This window comes from Silurus aristotelis (genome assembly GCF_946808225.1).
Source record: "Silurus aristotelis genome assembly, chromosome: 6".
Classification (NCBI taxonomy): domain Eukaryota; kingdom Metazoa; phylum Chordata; class Actinopteri; order Siluriformes; family Siluridae; genus Silurus; species Silurus aristotelis.
The window spans coordinates 33924867-33937557 of record NC_139579.1 but is presented as its reverse complement, the minus strand read 5'-3'; the positions used below and the strand labels follow the sequence as shown (position 1 = coordinate 33937557).

At 44.7% G+C, this 12691-nt stretch overlaps 1 protein-coding gene across 1 annotated transcript in view; it reads right to left on the bottom strand.

The window, feature by feature from the left end:
* Positions 1-1437: 1437 nt before the first annotated feature.
* exo1 (exonuclease 1) overlaps positions 1438-12691 on the bottom strand; it is a 16000-nt gene continuing 4746 nt past the window's right edge. Inside the window, exons 8-13 of the mRNA XM_083544618.1 lie at positions 8806-9028; positions 8312-8528; positions 7500-8010; positions 6925-7017; positions 2371-2558; positions 1438-1647 (exon numbers count right to left, since the gene is read on the bottom strand). Of these exons, the coding sequence (XP_083400744.1) occupies positions 1578-1647; positions 2371-2558; positions 6925-7017; positions 7500-8010; positions 8312-8528; positions 8806-9028 (1302 nt within the window). The 3' untranslated portion in view covers positions 1438-1577. The remainder of the gene's footprint in view (positions 1648-2370; positions 2559-6924; positions 7018-7499; positions 8011-8311; positions 8529-8805; positions 9029-12691) is intronic.

The following is a 12691-nucleotide window of genomic DNA, read 5'->3' as shown; positions in this document are numbered from 1 at the left end:
ATCACCATATAACCCCAATCTTATCATCCCTACACTGGCTTCCTGTTAAGATTCAAATCCACTACAAACTACTGCTTCTTACCTACAAAACACTAAATGGTTTGGCTCCCATGTTTCTCTCCAGTCTGCTAACACGCTACAATCCCTCACGTTTCCTGACATCTCAAAACTCTGGACTTCTAGTAGTTCCTAGAATAGCAAAGTCCACTAAAGGTGGTAGAACATTCTCACATTTAGCTCCTAAACTCTGGAATATTCTTCCTGACAGTGTTCGGGGTTCAGACACACTCTCCCAGTTTAAGTGCAGATTAAAGACGTATGTTTTTAGCGAGTTCTACACATAACACACATCACACACATCACATCATAACCTTGTGCTCCAGAACATCTGATCACATGCACATTATCAACTTGTGCTGTTAATATCATGAACAGCAGCTACGCTAATTCCTCTCCACTGCTTCTCTTTCTCTCCCCATCCCGAGGCTTCCTGAGGTTTGGCCAGCTCCAGTCACGTCCCACCTTATGATGATTACGGTCCTTTGAAGAAGTAGATGCCTGCAAACATCCCGAACCATCTAGAGACGTACCAGTGCCAACTGGATCCCACTGCATGTGGAGTTTGGACACTGGACCTCCGGGAGTGTTTAAAGGCTCTGGCATGGAGAAGCTGGTGTTGGATCTGTGATGATTTTTGAGTCTGGTTCCTCTCAAGTTTTCTTCCTCATAACATCTAAGGGAGGTTTTCCATCACCACAGTCTTCACCATCAGGGATAAACACACATCATTTACCTTCACTCTTAAACTCTGTAAAGCTGCTTTGAGACGATGTCCACTGTGAAAATCACTACAGAAATAAACGTGAGTGCTGCTACATGTAGAAAATGAGGAGTATTGTATAATCACACATCTGTGTTAGAAATGTTAAATAAACCGTAAAGATGTATCTGATATAACATGCCTATAAAGTGATGCTAAACAGGGTTGCTAGCATTTATTCTGTTAGCTGTGGAGAAAGCTGTTTGGAGATATCAGACATGACCGATCATGCTTCAATGATCTCAAACATTATTAGCCTATTAACCACTTAGTAACTGATTAATAAAAATACAGATGCGATCGAATTAATTTATGCTAATTTATGTAAAATGTAAACAAACAGAACGAGTATTTTTTTTCGCCATGTCAGGAATTCAGTGGCCTCACACCGGACTGTTAGCATTGTTATTAGCTGAATTAACATGTTTTCATTCCAGACCTCCGATCAGAAAACCTCAGAAAGATGTTCATCCAGAAGAAATGCGGCACCAGCGTCGTGCTGAGCCCACAGAACAAACCCTCCAGCAACGACACATACTGAGAACTCTTACTACGCCCACACAGACCACGCCCACACAGGCCACACCCAGGAAAGGGGGAAAAAGTGACTCAGGAGGTTTATAGGGATTTTATTTCATTATTAAATTGCAATAAAATATAAAGTCATCTATAGCTACACTAATGGAGAGAGAGAGAGAGAGAGAGAGAGAGAGAATGCTGAGTGATGCTCGCTCATCCTGATGATGTCATGTTCTTATCACTGCATGTTGTCCTTCACAGGAGACATGGGTTCTCCTTTCTTACAGGGGTTTAACTTCGGGTTCTCCCTGAAACACACACAAAATTAAAAATGAAGAAAAGAGAAACCCATCGTCGAGCTCCATCAGAAGTGATCAATCATTATAAATACGAGGTTGTATGAAAAGGTTTGGAGACTAATGGTGTAACTGGTGCTGTTCTGACCCACGTGCATTCCCACGTCTGCGATTTCATCATGGACAGCGAGTTAGAACAAAGAGCAAGCGTGAAATTCTGCATGAAACTGGGCGAATCTGCCACAGAGACGTTTGACGTGACGTACGTTTGACATACGGCGTCGTTTGAGGTGTTTCGAGCTGCAGGTGAGCTTCAGGAGAGGAACAACATCGCTGGAAGATAATGAGAGATCAGGAAGACCTTCACCCAGCTCAAACGAATCACAGAAGGTGTTTTGTGAAAAGAAGACTTCCAGGACATGTTCCAGATGAACACTGGGGGGCGCTGTATCACTGTGCAAGGGGACTATTTTGAATGTGTGGAAACGTGGATAAATAAAGTACTTTCTTGTAAACAGACTGTCTACACCATATGAATAATAAACCTGAGCTGGAGTGAGATGATCAATACTGAGTCAGGAGTGAGTGTGAATATAATCCATGTGCACAGCATAAATCTAAGTGTTTAGATTTGTATAGTTTTGATGTATTTTGGAGGTTTTTCAGGTTGTTGTGATGTTCAGGTGAAGCCCAAAGCAAATTTCCAATAAAAGTGTCTGATTAACTCATACACACTTGTTGAAGCTGAAGTTCTTCCACAGACCGCTGATGGTGGCCTGCAGTCCCGGACTGTTCTCATTACTGACAGCCATCTTCTTCCCCTGAGCCTTTTTCCTCAATCCACTCGCCCTGGCCGGGGCAGAGGGGCAGATCTTACTGCCCTTCTCCTGCTCACTGGGATGGAGTCGGGACAAACCAGACACCTGGCACAGGAGAGGGTAGAAAGAAAGAGGGAGAGGAACAGGAGGGGGTAGAAAGAAAGAGGGAAAGGAACAGGAGGGGGTAGAAAGAAAGAGGGAGAGGAACAGGAGGGGGTAGAAAGAAAGAGGGAGAGGAACAGGAGGGGGTAGAAAGAAAGAGGGAAAGGAACAGTTGAGGGTAGAAAGAAAGAGAGAGAGGAACAGGAGAGGGTAGAAAGAAAGAGGGAGAGGAACAGGAGAGGGTAGAAAGAAAGAGAGAGAGGAACAGGAGAGGGTAGAAAGAAAGAGGGAGAGGAACAGGAGAGGGTAGAAAGAAAGAGGGAGAGGAACAGGAGAGGGTAGAAAGAAAGAGAGAGAGGAACAGGAGAGGGTAGAAAGAAAGAGGGAGAGGAACAGGAGAGGGTAGAAAGAAAGAGGGAAAGGAACAGGAGGGGGTAGAAAGAAAGAGGGAGAGGAACAGGAGGGGGTAGAAAGAAAGAGGGAGAGGAACAGGAGGGGGTAGAAAGAAAGAGGGAAAGGAACAGGAGGGGGTAGAAAGAAAGAGGGAGAGGAACAGTTGAGGGTAGAAAGAAAGAGAGAGAGGAACAGGAGAGGGTAGAAAGAAAGAGGGAGAGTAACAGGAGAGGGTAGAAAGAAAGAGGGAGAGGAACAGGAGAGGGTAGAAAGAAAGAGGGAGAGGAACAGGAGAGGGTAGAAAGAAAGAGGGAGAGGAACAGGAGAGGGTAGAAAGAAAGAGAGAGAGGAACAGGAGAGGGTAGAAAGAAAGAGGGAGAGGAACAGGAGAGGGTAGAAAGAAAGAGGGAGAGGAACAGGAGGGGGTAGAAAGAAAGAGGGAAAGGAACAGGAGGGGGTAGAAAGAAAGAGGGAGAGGAACAGTTGAGGGTAGAAAGAAAGAGAGAGAGGAACAGGAGAGGGTAGAAAGAAAGAGGGAGAGTAACAGGAGAGGGTAGAAAGAAAGAGGGAGAGGAACAGGAGAGGGTAGAAAGAAAGAGGGAGAGGAACAGGAGAGGGTAGAAAGAAAGAGGGAGAGGAACAGGAGAGGGTAGAAAGAAAGAGAGAGAGGAACAGGAGAGGGTAGAAAGAAAGAGGGAGAGGAACAGGAGAGGGTAGAAAGAAAGAGGGAGAGGAACAGGAGAGGGTAGAAAGAAAGAGAGAGAGGAACAGGAGAGGGTAGAAAGAAAGAGGGAGAGTAACAGGAGGGGGTAGAAAGAAAGAGAGAGAGGAACAGGAGAGGAACAGGAGAGGGTAGAAAGAAAGAGAGAGAGAGGAACAGGAGAGGGTAGAAAGAAAGAGAGAGAGGAACAGGAGAGGAACAGGAGAGGGTAGAAAGAAAGAGAGAGAGGAACAGGAGAGGAACAGGAGAGGGTAGAAAGAAAGAGAGAGAGAGGAACAGGAGAGGGTAGAAGGAAAGAGGGAAAGGAACAGGAGAGGGTAGAAAGAAAGAGGGAGAGGAACAGGAGAGGGTAGAAAGAAAGAGAGAGAGGAACAGGAGAGGGTAGAAAGAAAGAGGGAGAGTAACAGGAGAGGGTAGAAAGAAAGAGGGAGAGTAACAGGAGAGGGTAGAAAGAAAGAGGGAGAGTAACAGGAGAGGGTAGAAAGAAAGAGAGAGAGTAACAGGAGAGGGTAGAAAGAAAGAGGGAGAGTAACAGGAGAGGGTAGAAAGAAAGAGAGAGAGGAACAGGAGAGGGTAGAAAGAAAGAGAGAGAGGAACAGGAGAGGGTAGAAAGAAAGAGGGAGAGGAACAGGAGAGGGTAGAAAGAAAGAGGGAGAGTAACAGGAGAGGGTAGAAAGAAAGAGGGAGAGTAACAGGAGAGGGTAGAAAGAAAGAGGGAGAGTAACAGGAGAGGGTAGAAAGAAAGAGAGAGAGTAACAGGAGAGGGTAGAAAGAAAGAGGGAGAGGAACAGGAGAGGGTAGAAAGAAAGAGGGAGAGGAACAGGAGAGGGTAGAAAGAAAGAGGGAGAGGAACAGGAGAGGGTAGAAAGAAAGAGGGAGAGTAACAGGAGAGGGTAGAATGAAAGAGGGAGAGGAACAGGAGAGGGTAGAAAGAAAGAGGGAAAGTAACAGGAGAGGGTAGAAAGAAAGAGAGAGAGGAACAGGAGAGGGTAGAAAGAAAGAGGGAGAGTAACAGGAGAGGGTAGAAAGAAAGAGGGAGAGGAACAGGAGAGGGTAGAAAGAAAGAGGGAGAGTAACAGGAGAGGGTAGAAAGAAAGAGGGAGAGGAACAGGAGAGGGTAGAAAGAAAGAGAGAGAGGAACAGGAGAGGGTAGAAAGAAAGAGGGAGAGGAACAGGAGAGGGTAGAAAGAAAGAGGGAGAGGAACAGGAGAGGGTAGAAAGAAAGAGGGAGAGGAACAGGAGAGGGTAGAAAGAAAGAGGGAGAGTAACAGGAGAGGGTAGAAAGAAAGAGGGAGAGGAACAGGAGAGGGTAGAAAGAAAGAGGGAGAGTAACAGGAGAGGGTAGAAAGAAAGAGAGAGAGGAACAGGAGAGGGTAGAAAGAAAGAGGGAGAGGAACAGGAGAGGGTAGAAAGAAAGAGGGAGAGGAACAGGAGAGGGTAGAAAGAAAGAGGGAGAGGAACAGGAGAGGGTAGAAAGAAAGAGGGAGAGGAACAGGAGAGGGTAGAAAGAAAGAGGGAGAGGAACAGGAGAGGGTAGAAAGAAAGAGGGAGAGGAACAGGAGAGGGTAGAAAGAAAGAGGGAGAGGAACAGGAGAGGGTAGAAAGAAAGAGGGAGAGGAACAGGAGAGGGTAGAAAGAAAGAGGGAGAGGAACAGGAGAGGGTAGAAAGAAAGAGGGAGAGGAACAGGAGAGGGTAGAAAGAAAGAGGGAGAGGAACAGGAGAGGGTAGAAAGAAAGAGGGAAAGGAACAGGAGAGGGTAGAAAGAAAGAGAGAGAGGAACAGGAGAGGGTAGAAAGAAAGAGGGAGAGGAACAGGAGAGGGTAGAAAGAAAGAGGGAGAGGAACAGGAGAGGGTAGAAAGAAAGAGGGAGAGGAACAGGAGAGGGTAGAAAGAAAGAGGGAGAGGAACAGGAGAGGGTAGAAAGAAAGAGGGAGAGGAACAGGAGAGGGTAGAAAGAAAGAGGGAGAGGAACAGGAGAGGGTAGAAAGAAAGAGGGAGAGGAACAGGAGAGGGTAGAAAGAAAGAGGGAGAGGAACAGGAGAGGGTAGAAAGAAAGAGGGAGAGGAACAGGAGAGGGTAGAAGGAAAGAGGGAGAGGAACAGGAGAGGGTAGAAAGAAAGAGGGAGAGGAACAGGAGAGGGTAGAAAGAAAGAGGGAGAGGAACAGGAGAGGGTAGAAAGAAAGAGGGAGAGGAACAGGAGAGGGTAGAAAGAAAGAGGGAGAGGAACAGGAGAGGGTAGAAAGAAAGAGGGAGAGGAACAGGAGAGGGTAGAAAGAAAGAGGGAAAGGAACAGGAGAGGGTAGAAAGAAAGAGGGAGAGGAACAGGAGAGGGTAGAAAGAAAGAGGGAGAGGAACAGGAGAGGGTAGAAAGAAAGAGGGAGAGGAACAGGAGAGGGTAGAAAGAAAGAGGGAGAGGAACAGGAGAGGGTAGAAAGAAAGAGGGAGAGGAACAGGAGAGGGTAGAAGGAAAGAGGGAGAGGAACAGGAGAGGGTAGAAGGAAAGAGGGAGAGGAACAGGAGAGGGTAGAAAGAAAGAGGGAGAGGAACAGGAGAGGGTAGAAAGAAAGAGGGAGAGGAACAGGAGAGGGTAGAAGGAAAGAGGGAGAGGAACAGGAGAGGGTAGAAGGAAAGAGGGAGAGGAACAGGAGAGGGTAGAAAGAAAGAGGGAGAGGAACAGGAGAGGGTAGAAAGAAAGAGGGAAAGGAACAGGAGAGGGTAGAAAGAAAGAGGGAGAGGAACAGGAGAGGGTAGAAAGAAAGAGGGAGAGGAACAGGAGAGGGTAGAAAGAAAGAGGGAGAGGAACAGGAGAGGGTAGAAGGAAAGAGGGAGAGGAACAGGAGAGGGTAGAAGGAAAGAGGGAGAGGAACAGGAGAGGGTAGAAAGAAAGAGGGAGAGGAACAGGAGAGGGTAGAAAGAAAGAGGGAGAGGAACAGGAGAGGGTAGAAGGAAAGAGGGAGAGGAACAGGAGAGGGTAGAAGGAAAGAGGGAGAGGAACAGGAGAGGGTAGAAAGAAAGAGGGAGAGGAACAGGAGAGGGTAGAAAGAAAGAGGGAAAGGAACAGGAGAGGGTAGAAAGAAAGAGGGAGAGGAACAGGAGAGGGTAGAAAGAAAGAGGGAGAGGAACAGGAGAGGGTAGAAAGAAAGAGGGAGAGTAACAGGAGAGGGTAGAAAGAAAGAGGGAGAGGAACAGGAAGTAGGTGATGAATACATGACTACACGTGACTGATAAACGAGACACTCATCATGGTTCTTACCTTCGTCCTGCTGGGTGTAGATCTGACCTCCTCAATCACAGACCCCTGACTGAGGGTCACTGGAGATCCTGAATCCCTCCACAGATCCTCCTCCTGACCACACACACAGCAGGAAGAAGTTCTCATGAGCATTCGGTCTCATTTTCCTGTATATTTATTACAGTTTTTATAAGTAAAATAAAAGTCATTGAAAATAAAAAAGAGTGAAAAAAGCTGAGCTCAAATGTGTTCAATGTTGAAATAATAAATAACAATAAAAATAAAATTGTAGAAATGATTGAATCTGAAAAGATCAGCATTTAGTTTGACTTATTAATGTATTTTATATAAATATATAAAAATCCTCTCTTTACTGTCTAATAATAATAATAATAATATTTTGGTCATTTTAGCGCTATTTCTTTCAGGGGGTTAATAATTTAATTAAAACAATTAATTAACAATTGTGTAATTAAATAGAATTTAAATATATTAAAGATAAGTAGTGATGTGGATGTTAGCTTTTCTGAGCTCCTGTAGACATGTGTGTGTTGTGCTGAGAGCAGTGAAACAGAGGGAGCGCTGTATCCCGTCACCGTTTGAGGCGAAGCTGTTACACTGTGAGAGCTGCTGCTGGTGGTGGTGTTGCTGGTGGTGGTGGTGTTGCTGGTGGAGTCGTCAGTGGTGGAGAGGACGCTGCTGGGCTGAGAGAAATACGCACTGTCCTGAGACGGAGGAGAAGTGGGAGGTGTTTGAATATCGACAGCGCCCTCTGTAGGAGAGCAGGGTGTAGATCTCTGAGGAGATTCGCTCTGTCCCCTGCTCAGGTTCTCCTTCTTTCTCTGGAACTGCTGCAGGACAGACAGGCCCGAGGGCATGCTGGGAGTTCGGGGTTGTTCTGACAATGACGATCTGGGTCTGGAGGTTTCTGTGGAGCTGCCGGACCAGCTGAAGGCGCTCGGTGTGGTGCACTGTGATGGCGAAGGCGTCTCGGGGCTGTGCCTTTCTCCTGGTATCAAGGCGGGGTGGTCTGATTTCTCACAGTCTTCTAAATCTTCTTTGAAGTCGTTAGACTGGGAGACACTGCAATCCAGACTCGCAAAAAACCTGCAGAAGAAACCCAGTGAGAGGAACAGAACTCCTGGTCAACTGCTTCTATACATCATCATCATCATCATCATCATCACCACCTCTAATCTGAGATGAATCTTATACACCTACAGATTACATTCTACACTTTCAAGATCTTCATCGTCAGGTGAATATAAAACTTATTCTAAAATATGATACAGTGAGATGAGATATAATACAATTACCAAGTTTAATAATGGAAAATAAATAAATAATTGGGAACAAAATACCACAGTTAATAAAACACGTGTAGATCCTGCTTTGGGTTTGATGTTACCTGCTGCGTGTTCCCCCTTGAGGCTCTCCATCGCCCTCCTCTGGTTGGTTCCTCCACTGCAGCAGTGTGGCAAATCGGTTCCGAGGTCGAGGATGCTCTCTTTGGAAATGGTTTGTGTTTTTGGTAATGCTGTGCTTGGTTTCCGTGGTTACTGTGCGCTGTTTCTTGATGTTGGAGGAGTACAGCTCAAGCACATCCATGTCTGAGACAGTGGAGTCTGGGGGTGGAGAGGAAGGTTATTAATATTCATGCTACACTGTTTTATGTGTGTGTGTGTGTGTGTGTGTGTGTGTGTGTGTGTGTGTGTGTGTGTGTGTGTGTGTGTGTCGCCACGGCTGCTCATCAGGGACAAACGCACACCATTCACCTTCACTGTTGTTTTCTGTAAAGCTGCTTTGAGACAATGTCTGTTGTGAAAAGCGCTATACAAATAAACTTGACTTGACTTGACTTGACTTGTGTGTGTGTGTGTGTGTGTGTGCGTGTGTGTTCACCTTGGCGTGGTCTTTTGACCTGAGCTTCTCTGTTGGGAAGTTTGAGCCCGTGCAGGGTCACGACTGCGTCCTTGCCTCGGGTTTGAGGAGGTCTCTGAGGAGATGATGGAGTCTGGGGTTGAACACTACCAGGAACATAACCTCTGCTCCAGATACTGACCCTGGGTGAGGCAGTGAGGGTTGCGGTGTCGCCCCAGCCTCGACTACGAGGGGCTTTTACAGGCTGAGGGGAAGAGAAAGATACAAATTAAACTCACGTGTCAGGACAGAGTCACGTTTCACCAAGAAACAATCATTCAATTCTACACAAGCATGAACAGTTCCTCTTACAACAACACTTCCTACACTTCCTACAACATTACCTCAGCTACAACAGTTCCTCTAACAACAGTTCCTACAACATTACCTCAGCTACAACAGTTCCTCTAACAACACTTCCTACATTACCTCAGCTACAACAGTTCCACTTACATCAACATTTCCTACATTACCTCAGCTACAACAGTTCCACTTACATCAACACTTCCTACATTACCTCAGCTACAACAGTTCCACTTACATCAACACTTCCTACATTACCTCAGCTACAACAGTTCGTCTAACAACAGTTCCTACTACATTACCTCAGCTACAACAGTTCCTCTAACAACAGTTCCTACTACATTACCTCAGCTACAACAGTTCGTCTAACAACAGTTCCTACTACATTACCTCAGCTACAACAGTTCGTCTAACAGCAGTTCCTACTACATTACCTCAGCTACAACAGTTCGTCTAACAACAGTTCCTACTACATTACCTCAGCTACAACAGTTCGTCTAACAACAACACTTCCTACAACATTACCTCAGCTACAACAGTTCGTCTAACAACAACACTTCCTACAACATTACCTCAGCTACAACAGTTCGTCTAACAACAACACTTCCTACAACATTACCTCAGCTACAACAGTTCGTCTAACAACAACACTTCCTACAACATTACCTCAGCTACAACAGTTCGTCTAACAACAACACTTCCTACAACATTACCTCAGCTACAACAGTTCGTCTAACAACAACACTTCCTACAACATTACCTCAGCTACAACAGTTCGTCTAACAACAGTTCCTACTACATTACCTCAGCTACAACAGTTCGTCTAACAACAACACTTCCTACAACATTACCTCAGCTACAACAGTTCGTCTAACAACAACACTTCCTATAACATTACCTCAGCTACAACAGTTCGTCTAACAACAGTTCCTACTACATTACCTCAGCTACAACAGTTCGTCTAACAACAGTTCCTACTATATTACCTCAGCTACAACAGTTCGTCTAACAGCAGTTCCTACTACATTACCTCAGCTACAACAGTTCGTCTAAAAGCAGTTCCTACTACATTACCTCAGCTACAACAGTTCGTCTAACAACAGTTCCTACTACATTACCTCAGCTACAACAGTTCGTCTAACAACAGTTCCTACTATATTAACTCAGCTACAACAGTTCGTCTAACAACAGTTCCTACTACATTACCTCAGCTACAACAGTTCGTCTAACAACACTTCCTACAACATTACCTCAGCTACAACAGTTCCTCTAACAACAACACTTCCTACAACTTTACCTCAGCTACAACAGTTCGTCTAACAACAGTTCCTACTACATTACCTCAGCTACAACAGTTCGTCTAACAACAGTTCCTACTATATTAACTCAGCTACAACAGTTCGTCTAACAGCAGTTCCTACTACATTACCTCAGCTACAACAGTTCGTCTAAAAGCAGTTCCTACTACATTACCTCAGCTACAACAGTTCGTCTAAAAGCAGTTCCTACTACATTACCTCAGCTACAACAGTTCGTCTAACAACAGTTCCTACTATATTACCTCAGCTACAACAGTTCGTCTAACAACAACACTTCCTACAACATTACCTCAGCTACAACAGTTCGTCTAACAACAGTTCCTACTACATTACCTCAGCTACAACAGTTCGTCTAAAAGCAGTTCCTACTACATTACCTCAGCTACAACAGTTCGTCTAACAACAGTTCCTACTACATTACCTCAGCTACAACAGTTCGTCTAACAACAGTTCCTACTATATTAACTCAGCTACAACAGTTCGTCTAACAACAGTTCCTACCACATTACCTCAGCTACAACAGTTTCTCTAACAACAACACTTCCTACAACATTACCTCAGCTACAACAGTTCCGCTAACAACAACACTTCCTACAACTTTACCTCAGCTACAACAGTTCGTTTAACAACAGTTCCTACTACATTACCTCAGCTACAACAGTTTCTCTAACAACAACACTTCCTACAACATTACCTCAGCTACAACAGTTCCTCTAACAACAACACTTCCTACAACTTTACCTCAGCTACAACAGTTCGTCTAACAACAGTTCCTACTACATTACCTCAGCTACAACAGTTTCACTTACATCAACACTTCCTACATTACCTCAGCTACAACAGTTCCACTTACATCAACACTTCCTACATTACCTCAGCTACAACAGTTCCACTTACATCAACACTTCCTACATTACCTCAGCTACAACAGATCCACTTACATCAACACTTCCTACATTACCTCAGCTACAACAGTTCCTCTAACAACAACACTTCCTACAACATTACCTCAGCTACAACAGTTCCTCTAACAACAGTTCCTACTACATTACCTCAGCTACAACAGTTCGTCTAACAACAGTTCCTACTACATTACCTCAGCTACAACAGTTCGTCTAACAACAACACTTCCTACAACATTACCTCAGCTACAACAGTTCGTCTAACAACAACACTTCCTACAACATTACCTCAGCTACAACAGTTCGTCTAACCACAACACTTCCTACAACATTACCTCAGCTACAACAGTTCGTCTAACAACAGTTCCTACTACATTACCTCAGCTACAACAGTTCGTCTAACAACAGTTCCTACTATATTACCTCAGCTACAACAGTTCGTCTAACAGCAGTTCCTACTACATTACCTCAGCTACAACAGTTCGTCTAACAACAGTTCCTACTATATTACCTCAGCTACAACAGTTCGTCTAACAGCAGTTCCTACTACATTACCTCAGCTACAACAGTTCGTCTAACAACAGTTCCTACTATATTACCTCAGCTACAACAGTTCGTCCAACAGCAGTTCCTACTACATTACCTCAGCTACAACAGTTCCTCTAACAACAGTTCCTACTATATTACCTCAGCTACAACAGTTCGTCTAACAGCAGTTCCTACTACATTACCTCAGCTACAACAGTTCGTCTAACAACAGTTCCTACTATATTACCTCAGCTACAACAGTTCGTCCAACAGCAGTTCCTACTACATTACCTCAGCTACAACAGTTCCTCTAACAACAGTTCCTACTACATTACCTCAGCTACAACAGTTCGTCTAACAGCAGTTCCTACTACATTACCTCAGCTACAACAGTTCGTCTAACAACAGTTCCTACTACATTACCTCAGCTACAACAGTTCGTCTAACAACAGTTCCTACTACATTACCTCAGCTACAACAGTTCGTCTAACAACAACACTTCCTACAACATTACCTCAGCTACAACAGTTCGTCTAACAACAACACTTCCTACAACATTACCTCAGCTACAACAGTTCGTCTAACAACAGTTCCTACTACATTACCTCAGCTACAACAGTTCGTCTAACAGCAGTTCCTACTACATTACCTCAGCTACAACAGTTCGTCTAACAACACTTCCTACAACATTACCTCAGCTACAACAGTTCGTCTAACAACAACACTTCCTACAACATTACCTCAGCTACAACAGTTCGTCTAACAACAACACTTCCTACAACATTACCTCAGCTACAACAGTTCGTCTAACAACAA